Source organism: Colius striatus, chromosome 1, assembly GCF_028858725.1.
Source record: "Colius striatus isolate bColStr4 chromosome 1, bColStr4.1.hap1, whole genome shotgun sequence".
NCBI classification, from domain to species: domain Eukaryota; kingdom Metazoa; phylum Chordata; class Aves; order Coliiformes; family Coliidae; genus Colius; species Colius striatus.
The window spans coordinates 138,574,129-138,595,636 of NC_084759.1; the positions used below are offsets into that span (position 1 = coordinate 138,574,129).

The 21,508-nt window shown below is 36.7% G+C and overlaps 2 protein-coding genes across 2 annotated transcripts in view; one reads left to right on the forward strand and one right to left on the reverse strand.

Moving 5' to 3' along the window:
- PLCZ1 (phospholipase C zeta 1) overlaps positions 1-3,177 on the forward strand; it is a 49,899-nt gene extending 46,722 nt beyond the window's left edge. The window contains exons 11-13 of the mRNA XM_061988857.1: positions 228-360; positions 1,556-1,705; positions 3,095-3,177. Coding sequence (XP_061844841.1) covers positions 228-360; positions 1,556-1,705; positions 3,095-3,177 — 366 coding nt within the window. The remainder of the gene's footprint in view (positions 1-227; positions 361-1,555; positions 1,706-3,094) is intronic.
- A 2,889-nt stretch (positions 3,178-6,066) lies between these two features.
- PIK3C2G (phosphatidylinositol-4-phosphate 3-kinase catalytic subunit type 2 gamma) overlaps positions 6,067-21,508 on the reverse strand; it is a 200,942-nt gene continuing 185,500 nt past the window's right edge. The window contains exons 32-33 of the mRNA XM_061988856.1: positions 11,744-11,869; positions 6,067-6,219 (exon numbers count right to left, since the gene is read on the reverse strand). Coding sequence (XP_061844840.1) covers positions 6,067-6,219; positions 11,744-11,869 — 279 coding nt within the window. The remainder of the gene's footprint in view (positions 6,220-11,743; positions 11,870-21,508) is intronic.

Genomic DNA, 21,508 nt, shown 5'->3' on the forward strand with positions numbered 1-21,508 from the left:
CTGTGAAGGTCCCTTCCTACCCCTACAACTTTATGATTCCATGAAATTAGCCAGGCATTAAATCAAATAGGAATAACCATATTCTTGATTTCATTATGTTTAATATGTATTTTTATAATAGTTTATGGCTGGTATATGCTTTTAATGGAACAGTTTTGGCTACTATGGCTACTATGTAAAGTGCATTCTTACAGTTACTTCAATACACACCACCTTTAATTTTCCAGCTCATCAGTGGTCACCAGTTACCACCCAGTACCCTGTCGAAGACTAACAAAGCTGACCCTTTAGTGCAGATAGAAATTTACGGTGTGCCTGCAGATCAAGCAAAAAAAAAATCTAGTGTTGTAAAAAGCAATGGTAAGCATTAGTCTTACTCTCTTATCTGTGAACTACATATAATAATATTTTACAAGGAATTACCATATTTTCATCTCAGGCAGTTGTTATGTACTTACAGATACTGCAATTATTTCTCTCTAGACAAGGCACTTCTGGCAGAAAAGCTGTAGCAGAAGTTCATGCCGTGTGTCATTTTTGTAGACTAGTAGATAAAGGAAGCACAAACTCTCCTTATTAGTAGCACTCTCCCGAAGGAAGACAGAATTCATTGTTTTCACTCACTTTTGTGGGCTCATCCTGGATGACAGCTTAGCCCCACACAGCCACTTGTTCATTCTCTCCCACATCGAGATGGAGGAGATGGAAGGGCAAAAGTGAAAAAGCTCTTTGGTTGACATAAAGACAGTTTAATAGGTTATGCAAAAGCTTCATGCAAGCAGAGGAAAACAAAGAATTTATTCCACACTTTCCACCATCAGGCAGCTGTCCAGCCATCTCCAGGAAAGCAGGACTGTGTCATGCATTAATGGTTGCTTTGGAAGACAGATACTGTAACTCTAAATGTCTTCCATTCCTCCTTCTTCTTCCTAGCTTTTTTTTTTCCTTTTTTTTTTTTTTTATGCTGAGCATCACACTATATGGCTTGGGGTATCCCTTTGGTTGGTTGAGGTCAGCTATCCCAGTTATGTCTCTCCTAACTTTCTTGTGTACCCTGCCCTGCTCGCTGGGATGGAGCTGGAGGTGCAGGTGTGCAGCATGAGGAACAGAGAAGCCCTTTCACTGTGTAAGCACTACTCAGTAATAGCTAAAATACTGATGTGTTATCAATATTGTTTTGGTCACAAAACTTAACACCATATGGGTTGATAGGAAGAAAATTAAACTTATCTCAAGCAAAAACAGTACACTAATTGCTAAACCTGAAGGTGTTTTTTTCTAAAGAAATTTCTACGACTTCATCACTTAGCTCATATGAAGTTTCTGGAAGGACTAGCAATTTAACTGCTTGACAAATGAAGCGTATCTTCTTTGTAGCTATCTTCAAGTATTCCCTTACATATGGATCTTCTTGATGTCTCAGACTAAACGTTGCTTGTGATCTAACTGCTTATGTGCCTCTGTCTCTCCTTTTTCCTTTTTATAGAGAATTCATATTTTAAGAAAAATGAAAGAAAACACGTTTTGATATTGTATATTTTTTTCTTTCCATTAGCTTTGAGCCCTAGATGGGATGAAACTTTCTCTTTTACTATCCAAGTTCCAGAATTGGCACTAATACGTTTCTGTGTGAAGGATGAAATATCTCTAGTTTCAAATGAATTCCTTGGTCAATACACTCTGCCAGTCCAGAGCCTTAATAAAGGTAATAATTTTATGTGAGTCACCAAGAACAGCTCAAAAAAAATCTACAAGATTTCAGGCTTTTATCATTACCGTATTATTGACAGAGTATAGTTTATTTCCTAAAGAAGAATTGTATAATCATAGGTAAAATTGCATGTTTTGTTGTTTTAAATCATTACAAATCCACAGTGTAGAAATCAAAAAGACTATTAATGACAGTTAGCTGTTCCTACTGCAACATTCCATTCTCTATAGAAACAGTTCAGATGGTATTTTAACTCATTAAAACAGGAAACGGGAAGACAGATTTGTCAGAACTACTATAATGGCAATAGTTTTGTGCACTTTCTACTCAGGCTCAAAACCCAATACAAGCCAAAACAGAACCAAACCAAACCAAACAAAACACCTCATTTTTTTTACCTCAGGTTTTTTTACTGCAGGTAACCTATCTGCCACTTTTCAGAGTGAAGAATTAATAATATAAATTAAGCAAAATATTTATGGCACTTTTGTTGATAGTGTTTATTTTATTGTACCAGTATAGCTTATGGAATCTTATGTGATTAATAGGCTGCACAAAAAAAGCAGACATAGATGTCAGTGGGCCAAGAAAGGCTTATGTAAAATGGCTGCTTACTATATTGAATTTCTAAAGCTGTTTCTGACAAAACAAACAACCAGCTTTCATAGGTGAATGAAGATGTGAAGGCAAAATGTGGGACCTAGCAATGGACACAGAGCCTTTTTTATTAAGCTTAACAGGATTTTTAATGGCTTTTTCTTTTCAGGTTCTGAAGTTATAAAGCTGTTTGTGATTTTAGTTGAGGTTGAGTTACACAAGAACAAAGACATCGCTCTTAAAGGACTCTTACTTTTCTTCAGTATAAATATTTACACTGGTCACTTGTTACTTACCTTTAATTAATATATTTCAGATTAATGGAAAAAAAATCCCCACCAACTCACAATTTCAACAGCAGACACTAAAGATTATATATACTTGTAAAGCATTCAGTGCATCTTTAATGTGCCTGTACAGTTACTTTTGTTCAAAAAAAGGGGATTCATATTTTGAAAAGTGAGAGCATACAAGTTCCACAGGAGAGATTTTGAGGGGCGTAATTCAAAATTCTAGGAAATGAGTGTAGGTACAGAAACTATAAACAGTGACAAACAAATTATCCCAATTCCCATTTAACATAAGGTAAAAAAAAGTAAGATGCCATCAAGATGGCCAGAGACATAAATGAAATCCTTCTAAGAGACAAACTGACAGATAATTTCAAAACTTCAAAATTTATTGCAGTGCTTAACATTGAGACTTCTGTATTCCAGGTCTAAAACCATGGTTTGGCTTTAGTTACCTAGTGCTTAATACACTAATACAGTGTCATTTTCTTTACAGGTTACCGTAACATTCCCCTGTTGTCCAGAGATGGTAGCAAACTTGAAGCTGCATCACTATTTGCTCATATCTGGTACTATTAATGATGCTCTGCAGTAGCAGTTGCTCTAGAGAATCACATCCTGCTCAATAAAGCAACATCACTAGGCTTGCAAGAACCCAGTGGTCTGATTTCCACAGAAGAGTATTCTCAATGATTTTATTAGGCTTATGGGACTTATTGTGTCAGTAAGCAGTACCCTGAATAAGTAATGGCCCTACCATTACTTATAACTAATTTATAAGGATTGAACTCTTTTGTACATCTTTTAAATTGAGTTAATAATTTAATTTTTCAGCTAACTTCAAAAGTGTGATTAATTACTGAGAATAATAGTCTAATATTTATGATCTGAAACTGCAAAATTATAAGCAAGTTACATTGACATTTTCATTTGTATCAAATGAAATTTCTTGCCATTGTTATCTTTCCAAGGGAGCAAGAAAAATTACACATACAATATACTCTTTAAATTCACAATAATAGTAGCTTCTGTTTGGGCTGTATCTCCTTAATGACCATTGTTATTTTGCTACCTCAAAAAATAGTTTTGAGAAAGAACACAGCTCTTAAAAAGATAAAAACTCAGATGCTAATATTGGTACATTTTCTTAGTTAAGTCTTGAGTCTCCTGCTGTTTAAGACAGACAAATAATTCAGAGACTAAATTGTAAAGGCCTGTGCTCCTCATAGCAGCAGGGAGCTCAGAATACATCTTTCTGTGAACTTGAGAAATAGAAAGCACAATGCTTTGAGGTGGATTAGAAGAATGTTAGAAAAACCAATGGCTGACTGTGTAAATTAAGACTTCCGAGGAAAACTTCTTGCCTGAGAAAGCTATCAGTGTAGATCTTGCCATAAGCCATAATTTTCCCACCTTCCTTACAAAACTGTTGAGCTTCTATAGGACTGTACTCAGTTAATTGCAGATTTGTTACTCAAATATGGCTTTGTTTTTTTAAAAAAGGGATATCAGCATGTTTCTTTCTTTAATATCAAACAGTATTGCTTATGTTTGCAGACAGTTCTGATATTATATTTTAATGCTCTTTTTATTTAATGCCATTTTAATGCTATTTCATTTAATGTTGCTCTAAGATGGAGGATTAGGGCAAGTGGTAAACAATGATTAGAAAATGTCATAGGAAATAATACTATTAGAAAATTTCATTATAGTTACAATAAGAAAACCAAGACAGTATACTAAGAATCTAAAATCAGTATTGAACTGTAAGGTCAAGTAGTTTGAGAACATTGTGAGTTGGCCTCACTGTGTTTTCTGTACTTGAGTGACAAGTTGATTCTTTACCCAGGAGAGCCTATAACGTTAGATGTACTAATCTTTGTAGTGATCACATGTGTATGCTAGCCAATATCCCTATCATGTAGTTAATATTTTTAACTTTTTTCATCTCTGAAGGGTACTAACGATATTACTATACAAGCAGAGTTCCTCCCATGTTCCCTTGCTGAATTTCCTCAGGCAACTCAATGTATCTATTCTCGGATAAAAACTGACCAAGTGCCATAGTCAATTGTTTGATGCTGAGAAAAACTCTAGCTTATTTCATTCCTTAAATATCTCTCCTAGTCCCACTTCAGAGGTTTTATACAACATTACTTTCTGAAGATTGATTTGTGAGTGTCTCTTGGGAGAAGGCAGCAATTATCTTTAGCTTCTAGTATTATTCTTCTGATGATCACTTTTCCACCTGGTAGGACAAATGTCAGACTACTCAGTATATGGTAACTTAAAATTTTACAGCAGATCAGATCACAAATCAACATGTCTCCTGTGCCTTGAAAATGTGGCCTTGGTCCTGGAAAGGTATGTGTACATGGTCATCTATACATGTGTAAGCAGCTGGCAATAATGGACAGTTCTTTATGGCTGCTCACATGCTAAATGTTTAAAGATGTGCTCAAGTGCTTCCTCAATTTAGGTAAAAATGCTTTGAAGAACAGAGCCCATAATTAGCCTCAGTGAACCCAAAGGAATCACTCATGTTCATTGTTTAATATGTATATATACCTTCCATAGAGCTGAGGTCAATGCATGTATTGACTTGATTCCCTCATGCAGTATAAGAATGCAATGTGGTAAGACTAGTGGTCAAAGATTACTTACAACATGATCTTAAATAAACATCACGCTGAAAGCTCATGTTCAATATGTTTTATTTATGCATGAATATTAGCTTCACCCTCCCCCTTTCTTCTCACAACTGACCAGTTATAGCTGCTTCTTGGATGTCAGAATACATGAAATAATGGCATGTCTTACTGACAAATGAATACCCTGGATTGAATGCTTCATTATATAAAAAATGAAAAGTATACCAACATACACTGACCAAAATGTGTAAAGTGCAAAGCTTTGAAGTCCTTTTTTTTTAAAAAAAAAAACCACCAAAACCAAATCAACCCACCATTCTCGATTATAGAAGATTTAATATGAAATTTGCTAGACATCTGAAATGTATTGGTGCCCAGAGGATCATTCCACAGTTCTCTGGTGAAATCATCACATGCAGTGGGGTCACAGCAAGTGCTGATAAATTACACAATTATCAGCATTGTTTCAACAAAATCAGTGGAATCAAATTGCAAAGAATTAGGCCTCCTACTTTGATGTGTACAGAATTTAATATTTTTACAGTACTATTTAATATGAACAACCCGAAAGTCTTAATTTCCTTCATGCTGCTACAAGTTTTTATCATGTGATTTCTTAAACTCACACTGACAGGAATCTGCTGCAGGAATATGGTAGCAATTTTAAAACAATAGGCTTATGATGAGAAATATTAATGTATGTATGTGGTCAGCAGATACCTGTATATTCTCAAGGACAACTGAGACAAAATGTACTGTGGGAAATGGGATAAAGAAAACGTTAGCAGAAAAATAATTGAATTATCTTAGACAACATTTAAATTTCACTGTTTCCCAGTGGATACCATTTCTCTTCATTTAACTGGACATCACTCAATTGAATGTTAACAGCTCCCACAAACATTCCTTTGCTTTTCACAACAAGCTTCAGTATACGGCCTTTGAGCTCTGTGACTTTGTCATAAACAATCTGAAATAACATATTGTGAAACAGAAAAAAAAAAAATCAGAATTTGTGAATCGATAGGCAAAACAGTTACTTCAATATAGCATTCAGGATTATGATTAGGACTTTGCAATAAGCGCTTTAAGCTGCCCCCCCGAACGATAAACTATTAACCATCAGTTAAATTCACTCAATTTAGTGAATTTACCTCAGAAGTACATTTGACCTTATGTAGTTTATATAAAAGAGATTCTGCCTGCTTAGGCTTGTGAAATCTGATTACCGAGCCTTTGTAAATAACTTAGAAAACCTGTGTCATGCAATACTTGAGAAAGGTATACACAATTTTCCCTGTGAAAGTTAAAACTCTAATTTAAGCAGACTTTTGAGCTCAAATGTAAAGAAATGTATCAGATCCTCCATGAAGCCTATCAGGCAGTGATAATATGGTTGATTTTTTGGGAGAGAGATTCAGATCACAAGTACTCATCATGGATAGTGCCATGAAAATATAAGTAATTCTGTAAAACTGTAGATTACGATAATTTTTAAAATATCTGTCCATAGCAGATGCTTTGATGGATGGCATCACTCTTCTGCAATAATCAGAAAAAATGACAACTTTTTAACCTATGTATATTGTATTTGTTACATGTTCCTCACTAGTGTCTTAAAGCAACTTATGTTGCATTGATATGTTTTATAAAAGTATATCACATCACTGCACGGTACCTCAGAATTTGTTGTCAGTACTATACTTATAATTAAATCCTGTGCTACATACCAGAAATAAAATAGATCAAGCCAAACAAAAAACAAATTTTCTTCTAAGCAAGACTTCCATAACATTTTGGAACTGTTCTAGATTCAACAAACCCACATCATAAAAGAGACAATAAGTTTCCTTTGAAAATGGTCTGTAATTTTTCTATTTCAATACAAATAACTCTACTCATGATTCTGAAAGCTAACTGTATCCAAATATGCCCACTATAGAAATACTTGCATTTTTAAATGGAATCATCAACTATTAAACATAACAGAAAGCTCAACCTACTCAATAGAAGTTGTAGATGTGGAACATCTCTGAGACTGGAACAAATTTTGCAAGTGGAACTTACCAAATTTGGATTTTTCTGTTACTTGAGAAGGGCTGCTAATATTTCTCAAATTAAATGAGATGGCTTGTTTAGGATCTCTTTAGAAAATTACTAAGGCCTTTAGATTTAAAAATACCCTTGAAATTACCTTAATACTATGAGAACACACTAAGGTTAATTATAAAATGTTAATGGTGTATTTTCTGAATTTTAAAAAAGAAAACCCGATCTGGAGTGATAGGCTAACAAGAATGAGCTGCATTCAGAACAGATTCCTATGTTTCAGTCTCTGTATTAATAAAAAACTACTGACTGAGCTACATGTGAGTTGATAAGATGTGAAAGAATGTTGTCAGCTAGTTTCAGGCCTGAAAGGTAAGCTTTGTTGAGAGGAGTACATCTAATCTAAAATTTGTAGTGCTGGAAATGTTTTTTGCTATTTTAGTTGAAATGGAAAACACCTTAAATTTTAATCTCCCTGTGCAATTTAAAACGCAAAACACAATGACATACTGTCACTTCAAGAGAATGGAAAAGTGAAACTGCCTAGAAGCTGTTTTCCATGCAACCTTCTTGGATTTACTGTGCAATCTGAATGCAGTCTATACATATGGCACTCCAGAGGTAAAGTCAGGCCAAGACCCCTGTGGGTCATTGCGGGATGGACTGATGAGACATATCTGTACGCCCAGTTACAAGAAGCAGAAATGGCCATGACAGATGTCCTTCAGATAGGAATAGAGTTTATAAAGGCTTTGTCCCAGCAACGTTCCTCACACAGAGTGCCAAGAAAAAAGTGATTCTGAACTCCATGGATGAGTCCAGCAGGCACAGATATGTTGGTTCTCCCAGACAAACCAAGCTTGCCTCAGCTGTCACTGTTGGACCACACAGGAATATTGTCTGCACTGCAGGCTGCAGGGATTTCACAGCAAAAGCTGGGCAGATAGGACATCAGTCTACCATGGTAGCAAGCACCAACATGGAGGACATCAAGCTTTCTGGTATAGCAGAGCTGGAATAGCTGTCATGAAAGTCACACCTGGTGCTTTTCAGTTTTGATGTTTACTGTACTTATTTCACCATATCCTGTGTGACACAAAAAAATTCAACTTCTCCCCACGGTCCTCCAGTGGCATCTCCCCACCAAAACCAAAAGGAAATAATGAAGAAAATCCAAACAGCAAGGACAGGTACAGTAAGAGAGTATGTAATTTAGAATAAATCCACGATTTCATTACCACATAAATGTGCCTGGTTTCTTTGCCAATATATTAAAGATACTGTCTTCAGCTGTTGCTTCAAATCATCACAAAATGTACATGTAAGCCATAAGAGGTTGCAAGAAATGCTCAGTATAGTGGATCACAACAGGCATGAACTGGACTAATGAATAACTTTCAGTCTCTGGACGAAAAGAGGCTGTAAGCTTTGAGTTTACAGTGCAGGGTGGCTGGTTTTCAAATGACGCCAATAAACTGTTTCTATATTGCAAATTCAGCTGCAGCAAGGTATATATCCTCAGGATGTAGGGAAAGAAGAAAGATCTGGAGATAGATGAATTATTATGTGGATAAAATAAATGCCACTTGCCAGAATTTCCTACTCAGAACAGTTAAATTCTGAAATGATTGTGTAGTCAGAATATTTGCCTCTCATTTATAGCACTAGATCATATAGAGGTGAATTATACATGGCCATACAGCAAATCAGTGGGACAGTTGGGGCTGGGATTCAAGTATTTCTGGCTCCAAAAAGAGAATCACGGTTGACCTACGGGAGACTAATGACATTTTAATCACAAATGCAGGACGGTTACTTCTCCTTTGGTAGCCATGGCACGATTCCTAGATTTGCTCTTAATTGTCCAGATTAGCTTTGACGCACACAGTACTGGAGGGAGCGGCTGTGGCTCCTGGTGCAGCAACTCTCCTCCCCCTCCTTCAAGCCTCCTGGGACTTTTCTGCTTGTTGAAGGCCAGGGTCCCCTCTGCTCTGAGGACAACTGCAATAATGCTAAGAGACAGATATGGCCCAAGTATATTTGCTTACATTTATCTGGAGCCAAGGGCAGAATGGAGAGTGTTCCCTCTTCTGGCTTCATTACAGGAGTGCACACGCTGCTTTTTTCTTGGAGGTTTGTGCTTTTCATGGGTGCACGTAAATGTAGTCACTCAAGAGGTAAACTGAGGACAACTGACACCTTGAAGCATGTCTTGGGGCAAATGCTGTACAGATCAGCAGGACCTTACTGCAGTTGGTTCTGGTAATTGTGACCTTTCTTGGCAAGTGTTTAAACTGAAATAGTTCAGATTTATTTACATTTTAAAAATTTTATTAGTTTTCACTAAGCTACTCTGGAACTTCCCAGGTAACTCTTATTTATTCCTAACAGTGTCTATAAGCATGTAAGATATTATCTTTGTCTTTGCATTCCATTTTTCTTTGTTTCTTCTTCTTCTTAACCATCAGTTTTTAATGCAATGTTATACCAGTGTGAATGCAACAAACTCCAAAATCCAAATAAACACGAGACAAATGAGTGCTTGTTAAAAGCAACTCCAGAACATTTGGCATAGTTCATGATATTGTCAGCCCTCCTGGACTTTCACATCCTTACTCTCACACACATGAGTAAAAATCAAAAATAAAATGTACTTTTGCAAGGCTGATGATTTGCTGTAGGCAGTCATAAGCAATAAAAGTATAAAACTGAAAACAAAAATACCTAAGAGAAGCACATTTCAGAATTTTCTCAGTATCAGACACAGAAATTAATATACAGTTTCCTTCCAGCCATTTGGCTTTAATAAAAACTTATGAACTCATAAAAAAGTCTAGTACATTTCTGTACACAACGTTTTGGACAGTAACTAACCTAAAAGACAGCTGAGTTATATTTTTAGTAGTTTTTCTTCCCTGGGGCGGCTGCTGCCTCAGTCTACCAGCCTTGGACAGAAAATGCATACAGAATGCTATCACATATGGAAGAACAGAGCTACTAACAGCACAAGCATCGCATTTGAAATGTCCAAGTTCAATGGAACCATATGTCCCCACCGTGATCAGCAGTTCCTGGTGAAAAAGATTGAGCATCTGTGAAGAAGGCTGTAAGTTTTGAGTAAAGGATATTAAAGTTTTCATGGAATTTTTGTTAACAGCACTGCAATGCTCCTTAACCACAATTACAACTCCTCCCAGTGACTACCGTCTGACTGCAGACAGGATTTTTTATTTTCTTGCATTCTCCTTAATCTAATAATGATTAGAGAGATAATTGCCTTCCAGTGTTGCTGGCTGGTTCTTGTCTATAGTTCATTTTGGAAACTTTACAATCAATGTTATTATATAATAATATTATCTTTATTTGCTTTAAATGTCCTTTAAAACATAAAGGAATTTCTTTAGACAGCTCAATAACATTCATTCCACTGTCTCTTTGATTGCAAAAAAAAAAAAAAAAGAAAAGAACAAAATAAAAAACCAAAATCTAGTTCCCTGTTACGCCACCACAGTACCAGAGGGATGGAAATCTGTCTCAGCTGTTAGGAGGAATAGTACTGAAAGCACCTATAAAAGTGCTGGAAGTCTTCAGTGTAAGCAGGTAAATTTTGTAATCAAAGAGATGTGGGAAAAGAAAAATGTTAAAACCTCAGGATCAGGAAACTAGGAGATAAGGACTCAGTCTCAGGTGACTAACTACAGCTTCATCAAATCTTTTCCTATGAAACGGGGTGAAGTGGTAATACTTTCCATGCTTTCTACTCTAAAGCCTGCTCAAAGAGCATTTGTAAATTGCTTTGAGATCTTTAGGAGATTTGTTATATGTAATAATTATAATCTCCAATCCCACCTACTGTTTGAACCTCATCTACTCTTACAAAAAGAATACAGTTTATACCATTTCTCATTCTGTGGTAAATATTTTTCCATACAAATGTTTCTTTTCACCCCAGAGGCGTGAGTACTTCAGTGGTGTGTGAAATTATATATGGCTGTGAACTGCTAGCATTTTGTCACAAAAATAACTTGGCTATTGTGTCATCATTTAGGAGAGTGGCAAGCCTATTTTCAAATGGGAATTTGAATAACAGCATCTGTTCAATTAGTATTTTTTATGTTATTGGACAAATCTACACTGAAAACAGCCTAGGTCTTGGTGCAATGATGCTTGGTCTCATTTGGCTAACATGTAACTGTAGTTATGGTATAAAAATGAAGTAGTGTGAATAATTCACTGCTTTCCTGAAAAGAGAGATGTAAAGGGAATGTTTTACTTATGAGAAAGACGCAAAGCGGAAGATTGCCCTCCTTGTCGATCAGCTTATGATACGATCTTTCTTTTTCATCATACTCATTTGCAACAGCTCTAAATGCTGTATTGTTATTTCAAGAGTGGGCAAAGAAAATCAAACAAATAAATGCTGGAAGAAAGCGAATGGTACTCACAATTTCATTGTAAGTAGGGTCAGAGCTTTTCTGAGCTGTTCTTGTTTTTCTTCGACTGACCTCGTAAGGATCTGGGAGAAGATAAAACTCAGCGTGTGCACTTGGGGCAGAGCCATCTGGGAGATGCTGAAAAACAAAACGGTGATAAATATGAATGACCATGTTCTAGCAATGAAAACAAATAAAAAGTACCAAATGAAATCTGGACTTTAAGCAGATACAGAAATATGTTACATGCTCAGTATTCTCTTGGCTAAATCGGAGTGCTAGTGTAGTAAACAACAGCTTAATATTGAATCAGGAAAACAGAAATAAGATAACACAAAGACAAGGTAAAATTGCCTATCTTTAATATTTTAGATACTGGTGGAAAAACTCTTAAGCCTACTTTAACACAACTTAATCTGATACAAAGTCTAGCACTTCAATTTTCCAGAGCAAAGCATAGAAACTGGATTCTGGCCAGTAAGCATCTATCCATTTTAACCCTTAAATAACAGTGCCAATGTTAGGGAGAACTGATTGTTTCTGAGGGTGTTTCATAAAGCATATAGAGCTAGAAGCATTTCCTGCAACAATATGGGAAGAATGGGATTCTTACAACAACAATCTTTCTGATCTCATTGCACAGGGGCAAATTCTCTTTAAGTTTTGAGTTCAGGTTACTGAACAATATTCCATCTTAAAGAAGTTACTCAAGATCAGAGACATTCTATTAACCACGAGGCACAGTCATAAGCTGATGCTAGTGGGTTCTTTGATAACTTCTGAACAGCTGTAAGTTTATCCATAAAGCAACATTTCGGTTATTCAGAAAACACACTGGCAGCATGAGAGGCTTTAAAAGAACACAGAAGAAACATGACAATGAAAAACTATGGAACAGGTATCTTGCCAGCCTATGTCATTTAGTGCTTACCTTATAATTAAACAGAAACCTTTGTGTTGGTGGCACAGAATACAATCAGAAAACACGGAATGGAGCATATCAAAATATCAGAATTTTTTATCATGTTATCAGCATTTTAGGCAGCAAGTTTACCTGGCATTTCATAGACAATCCAGTGACATGATGCAAATGAAAACACAGGCAAAAAGAAGAGGTCTTAAAATGTTTAGAACTGATGAACCTGGAGCATTACACAAGTAGTTGCATTTATACTTCCCATTGCAATTTTACCTGGCTCAGAACAAAGTTGTTTCTCAGATTCTGATTATTCACAGTATGTGTCCAGAAATATGTGGTTTTCTGCAGGCAATATCAACAACGTGTCCTTGTGACAGGAGAAACCACTGGTGTCCTAGCAATAAATAACTTCTCTATTGGGAAGAAAAAAGTGCTTGTGTTGTGTGAGTAACCAGATCTTGCACAACAAATCTCAGGTTTGTTATCTGAAATGATCCTTCAAGGTAAACAATGTGGTCAACTGCAAAGCTTGTTATTGCTATCATTAACAGCATACAGCATCAAAGGCTGCATTGCTCAAATGACTACATATTGTCAGTGCTGTGTGAACAATTACTATTACCACTGCTAAGCTCTCCAAAGTGCATCCGGTTTAAAATATACAAGAGCTTTAGACAGATGAGATTCAACAGGCAAAATAAAAATGCCATTAAAGAACAGTGAAACTAACAGATGTTTTCCTAGGACAGAGAACCATATTGTTAACACAGGATTTACAATTTGCACTGTCCATTTGAAAGCCAATCTCTATTGATCCAGGACTACACTAAAACTTCAATCAAGGACTGCAAATAACAGTAAATTTAAGTCTCTTAAAAATCAGGAAGGAGAAAGAAATTCAGCCTTAAAATCAGTCCAAGTAACAGGATCCTAACCGTAATCAAGCTCTTCCCTTCTCAATGAATAAATAAGCATTAACATCAAGGTCAACAGATTTTGGTTGTTTCAGACAAAAAAGAGAACACTGATTAAAAAAAAAAAAAAACCCACACAAAAAACCAAAGGCATTGCAGGGAGAGGAAGGGTTTGTCATTCATGAAGACCTTATCAGCAACTGCTGTGGCCCAGCACAATGATCTTCACTGTCTCAAGGATGGAAACACAGTACAGGGAGAGTCTTGTAAAATGTCAGGCTTTATAAATCATCCCAGCAGTGTACTGCCTAACCAGGGACCATGTCAGAGCTAATTTTGAAAGCTGAGGTCAGCAGCAGCTGCAAAGGGCACTAGGCTGAATAGCCCAGATGGGAGGTAACAGGCTGCAAGGATAACACAGAGGATGGCTGCATCCCTCCAGTTCTGCTCCCCTTTGAGCTGTCTGTATAGGATGGGGTGTAGTCGTGTCACACCTCCAGACAACAAAGGCACTGATCATAACAGCATTGTTTGCATTTAAAACAGGCTCAGTCTGACATCCACCTGCCAGGGAAAGAATCCAGCTGATTGCCTCCTGATTGTTTAACAGGACCTGGGTATCTAGAAATACATGTGATGAATCATAAAAAAGTCAGATAAAATTGCCACTAAGTCTTTGAGTTGCTCCATGTAGCCGGCTCGCAATGGCAGCATTATCTACCCGTCAGCCAACTCACCCTTCTCCATCAGCCAGCTCCTCCCAAAATCCAAGGAGGGCACTTTGCAGTAGTGCTATGGCCATATGAAACACAGGTAGAAAACTACTTCCTTGCTATCCCTTTGAATGTAGCTAAATATATATTGAAAGAGGTGAGTGGGAGGAGAGGGTCAAGAGAGAAAATAAAAAAGTGAATATTTTAGCTCAGAGAACAAAACTCAAGGCAGAGCAGTTTCACTGGGATCTTTCAGAACTAAAACAAAGCCACTTTTCATGAATAGTACAAATCAGCAGCCACACTGTGAGAGGTAATTTAAACTGCAGTAACTTGAATTCCAACTAGAGACCTTAGTTCCTGGTGTTGGGTTCCACTCCCCGTGCCTTGCCTCAGCCCCTGCTCGCTTTACAGATAACATTTTCCCGCTTCATCTTCCCTTGCCAAGGAAAGGCAAACAGGCCACTCCAAATTCCACAACTGACCCAATTCTCCATCTGCAGTGGCACTGTTATGCCATCAATATATCAAAAAACTTCAGCTGAGCACTCTTCAAGCCAGATCACATCTTCCACTGCCCTCCCCTAACTCCTGGAATGACACAACAGATCTAACAAGGATCTCCAAGTGTTAAGAAGGCTCTGCCCCGCCACACACTTATATTTTAAAACTACAGATTAAGACCAGGTATAAATCAGCTGCCTTGAGACAAGACTTGCAATGGCCATGGAAGCAGCTGTACATTGCTAGACCATCCCTAGCAGAGACAAAGAGAGATTTTGACAGTTTGACAGTCAGTGCAAAAATAAGAGTTGGATTAAAATAGCAAAAATATGTTTTTAAACCTGAAGTAGGTGAAATTTGAAGTGAACTGTTTCATTAAGACAACTGTCAGAGCAGGAAAAAACACCAAAGGACTAGTTTTTGAGCAAACTAGTCCTTTCTCAGCCTCTCATATATGAGCTATGCATTTGTTTTAAAAAAGAGAATGGAGAAAACATCAGATTTTTAATTTTCTTAAAAAAAAGTCTCATATTTCAGTGTCACATTCAGTGGGCAAAACCCCTGGATTATTCTTTCACTTCTAACTCAGACTGTTGGTAGATTTATAAATTTAGGTAAATGTGAGGCATATCTGACCTAAATGCAAGCCTTATTTGCACCAAAGAATATCAGTTCTGATGGCTCCATTATAAACACAGAGCAGGCATACGACTAGTTCTGAAATCCAGAAAAAACATCTTTTGTTATTATTAATAGCTCAAAAATCACTTATTTCTGTCCGTAGTCCAGGTCAGAAGGAAAATGGAAAGGTCCTTTTGGAATGCCATTTTGCACTTTAACTACTCTGCAATTACTTCATAGTTGAGTGTACTTGTCATCAAACAAACAGAAAATGCCAAAATTTTGGATTGAATTCTATTTATATTTAATTCTGTACTCATTTCATGAACTCAAAAATAAAGGAAGTGTACTTCTTTTAAAAGAAGTTACTCCATTTTTAATTACTGTCTTAAATCTTTGATTGTCCATGCCCATGAATAAAACCACGCTATTACAATCTGTATGGCTGAAAAGGTATAAAACCAAGTTCCCAACAAAAGTGCAATAGGTCTCCTTGCTATGGCTACGGACAAAAAAAAGCCAGTGATTTTGATGTGCCAACTCCTCATGCTTTCTTCAAATGCAAATAAGCCACCACTGAACAAATTTCTTAGAGGATGACCTACCTACTTGACCTGATACTGACTGATGCTTTTCAAGGAACTCAGTTACAACTGTCTGTATATATATTTAAAAGAGCACTTTATTTTTGAACTGTTCCTTCTAAAGTCAGACAGAAGGTGATGAAATTATTTAAAAATGAGGAGTAGTACAGGAAAGGAAATAATACTCTAGATTTACTTCTCTCCACATCTGTAATTCAATTTTGCAAAACTAATACAGGCATGTACCTCTTATGGCTGTGTTCCATTTTTCACTCCAATTTTATTTTCTAAAACCAAAAAAGTATTGACATTAACTTACAGAAAACCACGCAGATAGGTTATGTCCTGTGTAATTAAATTTTAAAGATACTAGCTGTAACTGGGAAAGAAGGGATGAAATTAAATTAAATTTTCTACAAGAATTTCATTACCCTAAGGACTTTTCTTCCTTGATCGTTGCTAACCATCCACAGCTCTCCTTAAGGATGGCAAATAAAGAAGTTAAGCATTATGAAAGACTTAACTACTTCAAAATTTGCCATACATTAAATGATGCAATTTAGCACCTAATATGAATATGACACATGCATTTTAAGGAAGGTTTTAAGATTAAAAAAAATGAAACAAACCATACTTTAGGGATAATTTTTTGCAAATATTTTTTAAAAAATCATCTCTTCCTGTGGTAGGCGTCGGAAGATCTCGGGGTGGTAATGTGAGAGGTGGAAGGTACAGAAGAGGTGGGCACGGAGTGGAGGGAGAGAGAGGAGGTGCTGGTGGTAGCAGATATAAGCACATGGTATAAACAAGGGGTTGGAATAAAGTATCATCAATGCTGAGTGTGTGGTGATCCATGTCCCCTCACCAGGGGGGCTGTGAGGGTGGCCTGGTGGTGTTGCCAGTGGCCGCAACATCTTCCTAAGTGATATTAAATTTTCTTTTTAGGTGACTATTGCCTCAAATTTAAATTATGTTATCTGTCTCTTTTAGTGCTTGATATGTAGGTATTTTTCCATCTCTTATCACAGAGTGAAACAAATTGATGGCTCCTGAACATTTGATATTTCCAGCTGCTGTTCTGTTCTTCGCATTTTTCATTTTCAACCGTCTTGAAAAAAAAATTAAATTATGAAAATAACTTTTATGAACTAATGCCATCTTTCTGTTTCTCTAAACTTCCTGTCTTCCTCCAAAATTAATTTTCTAGATATTTTCAAATCTCACTTGCTTTCTTCCTCCTCTTCAATGGAAAAAAGAAATCCAAGCTTTACAAAGGCTCACAGTTCTGCTACTGCCCTCAAATTTAAAAAAATAGACAATAATTAATTTACTTTGTCTAGTAGCTCTCTCTGTTTTCCTATTCTATACCTTCATCTTATTTTTTTCTCTTACATGCACTGCTGTGAGAATTTATCTTCTACATAGTAAGGATTGGACTACAAAACATTCCTTATTAACACTGAGATTTCCTTACTTCTTTAAAAAACCTATCACTATAACAATGGTTAGAAAAAAACTTCACAGCTACAAACTAATATGTTTATTAAGTGTAGAAATGAGGGAGATTTTATTATTATCCAATAAAGGAGGATTATAAAATTGCCACATTAGAAATCAGTCTTGCACCCCAGTAACCTGTATAAATTACTAGCTGACTCTTAACTAAATTAAAACTAGTAACAAATGTGTAAAAGCCATCACTGCTACTACATTGTCTTTCACTTTCTCTGAGTTCCTCTGTAACTTAGAGAAAGGTTAAACCCTGTCTTTGTAAGCTGCAACTTAATTAACAAATACAGCCTCTGCCTTAGAAAAAGATAACATCCTTTGGGCTAATTGCAAATTTGAAGAGCTGAGAAAAGAATCTAATACTAAGGAAAAGAACTAAGATAATGATATTAAAAAGCAAGAGGTTCTTTCAAAAACAGATTAATAAGATGCATACACCTTCAGGACAAACAGGAATGCTGTGTAAGTGAGTGGCTGTGCTGTTACTTCATAAATTCTAACGTCCGACTGAAGACTCTCGTTTTTCCTTCAAGCTCTGCATATCCCAAAGCACTGAACACCTCTACTCTCCTACTAGCTTTTAGTATTCCTCTTATAAAATATTTTCAATTTATTTCAAAGAAAATTATTAATAAAATCACATTTGCAGTCACTAATAATTACAAAAGAAGATAATCCAGTATATCACTATAGTGCACCATCCACTGCTTGCTAATGGTGAGATAAAACCGAAAAGCAGCCATCACAAATAAGGAATTTTTCCTTAAAAAACTACTTTTTTCACCTAAAATTTGAAAACATGTCAATGTATTGACCTATCCTGGTGAATAGGTGAAGTAGGTATGTAAGTACCCAGTAAAATCTATGCACATCTCTGTAACGCTGTCAGGGAGGGAGACCAGAAGGAGGTTAAACTCATCATATTGTGAACATCTCCTGGTTTGGCTTGGATAAATTGCTCACATATTGGTGTCTGACACCATTCAAGACACATAAGATGCTTAAGATCACAGAATCTCAAGGGTTTGAAGGGACTTTGAAAGATCATCCAGTCCAATCCCCCTGCCAGAGCAGAACCATCTAGAGTAGGTCACACAGGAAATTGTCCAGGTGGGTTTGAAGATCTCCAGAGCTAGAGACACTGCAACACATCTGGGCAGCCCATTCCAGTGGTCCATGACCCTCACAGTGAAGAAATTCTTCCTTGTATTTCTTTGGAACCTCTTATATTTCAGCTTATACCCCTTGCTCCTCACACTATCGTTGGCCATCACTGAGAGCAGCCTGGCTTCATCCTCTTGACATCCACCCTTTACATATTTGTAAACATTAATGGGGTTATTCCTCAGTCTCTTATTCTCCAAGATAAAGAGCCACAGCTCTCAGTCTTTCATCATAAGGGAGATGCTCCACGCCATCATCTTTGTGGCCCTGCGCTGAACTCTCTCCAGCAGCTCCCTGTCCTTGAACTGAGGGGCCCAGAACTGGACACAATATTCCCGATGTAGTGTCATGAGGGCAGAGTAGAGGAAGAGAACCTCTCTTGACCTACTAACCACTCCCCTTCTAATACATCCCAGGATGCCATTGGCCTTCTTGGCCACGAGGGTACATTGCTGCCCTTGGTGAGGGAAGACACCACAGCATTCCTGTGTGTCAGCCACTTCCCCTAGTTTAGTATTGTCAGCAAACTTAGTGACAGTGCCCTCTGTTCCCTCAGCAAGGTCATTATTGAATAGATTGAACAGTACTGGTCCCAGCACCAACCCCTGAGGGACTCCACTAGATACAGGCCTCCAAGTAGGACCCCATTGACCACAACTCTCTGCCTTCTTCCCTTCAACCAGTTAACAATCCACTTCACTATCTGATCATCCAGCCCACATTTTCTCAGTTTTGCTGCAAGGATTCTGTGGGAAATGGTGTCAAAATCAGACAGATTATGGGGTTAAATATTCAAATAAAAGAATTCTGGAATGACAGTAAATTGTTTCTTGAAATAGAAGAAATGTTTGAATGGGCCTTTTTAATTATTATTTCAAGATTTGCCTGCAAATTGGAGAATCATTATACTTAAAAATAACAGAGAATTAGGTTGTGCTTGGTTTTTACATAATGCAGTTGTTCTTCCCTTACCTTTAGGAAGGACTAAAGTTTCTCAGATGCCTGAAATAGAAATTCACTATGTTTTAATTTTTTAAATGTTAGTGGCACCCCTTAAAGGTCTTAGGTTTCTAATATTTGGCTTGTTACTACTCAAAAAATTTTGTGACCCCTAAGGGCCTCTCACATACATACACTGTCAGATATCAGACACAGGCCTCACTTGAGGTCCTCCTCTTCCACGGTGGAAGCTGGAGGCCAGATGAGACATGTTAGGTCATCTCCTGCATGTTTGGGAAAATTAGTTGGGACTTAAGTCTCCACTGATCAAAATGAAAGCTTAGGTATCTAGACTAAGATCCAGCTTCTGAAATACTGCTGCTTCACGTCACAAAAATTATGTATAGAGTTGAGAATATGGCATAGGCTTTATGGGAGAAAGATAGTTCTTGGAAACAAGGTGGATCCCAAAAGATTCTGGGCTTCCTAAGAACTATGTAAAATGCTTCTTTCTGAAGTAAATAAGATGAAAGCTGGCCTATGATATCCAGAAGGTCATAAGGGTTTCTCTTTCAAGTCTTTATTCCTATAGAGCTCTCAAACCAGAGTCAAACTCTTTCAGAAAGATGAAGAAAGGAACTGAGATATAGCTCTGACACCCTGTTTAAAAAATAATATTTTATTGTCTTGATGGCCCAGAGAGAGTTGTATATTAGGGTAGACACAATCTCAAATGAAATGGAGGAGAGTCTGTACAACCACATGACTATAACTGTCAGGTAAAACAAACGCTTGTTGTTTACCTACCATAAGGAGTATCAGGCAAGGAGGGCTAGAATTTACCTCTGGCAAGTAATGACACTCGCTTTGTGTGCATTTACTACTGCTTTTCAATTAACATCAAAGATGACTTAAAACGGCTTATATCCGTACCTAGCTCACTCAAAGCTTAAGTCTAGTTCCTGAGCTCTGATGCCCCTCTAATACTTCAGGACTAGATTATTGGGTGCTCCATATAGCACTATATGGGAATAAAAAAGTTAACAAGGTTGCAAAATTAATATAAAAGAAGACAACCATATAACCAGAAATGCCAGTATATAAAATGCACAACTCAGTAATTTGAGCAAAATTCACATAAAACTGTTTTTACTGAAAGAGAAGGAAGTGTCAAGATATGTTGTAGATTCCTGAACCATGTGCTGTATAAGTAACTTAAACCCCACCTTTTTGCATAGATGAAAGAAATCAAGGTTAAATCGTGCTTTAAAATTATATTTTTCTCTGGATAAGCAATGTGGGTGCAGGGTGAAGAAAGCAAAGAGCAGATTTCATCAACAAATCTCTGAAGGTTTTATTCTATAATTACCACTGAATCTGTAAAGAAGCTAAATTGTATTACTTTCAACTCTTTAATATTATTGTGCTTGGAACACTTAATTTTTAGATGAATATTCAGTTGCAGAGACTATGAAACTGGCTGGGATAAGACTGATCTAGTTTGGATCCTTAGAAACGCAGATTCCCTGTATTTTTTTTTCTCTCTTAAATAAAGCACAGGGGAGAATAAATATTTAAGACAAATCCCCATTTTGCTTCTCTTTTAAAATCACTCAGGATTAACAACATTGTTATCTCTTAGAGGGCATGAAAGAAAATTAACCTTTGAGAAAGAAATGAAAGAAAATGCTGTTGTTCTGTTTCTGTCTTTTTTTCATCTACATATTATTTTCTCTTGCTCAGGCAAGAAGTAAGTGAATCTAAAAATGCATAAAGAAATAGTGACATTGTTACCTCTCATTCATCTTGCATTATTTTTCTTCTCCATTTCTTCATTAGTTAAAAAAGTTTATATATGCCCGATCCAGACTATTTTTAATTTCTCAAAATGTACAGAGCTCCCTCCACTT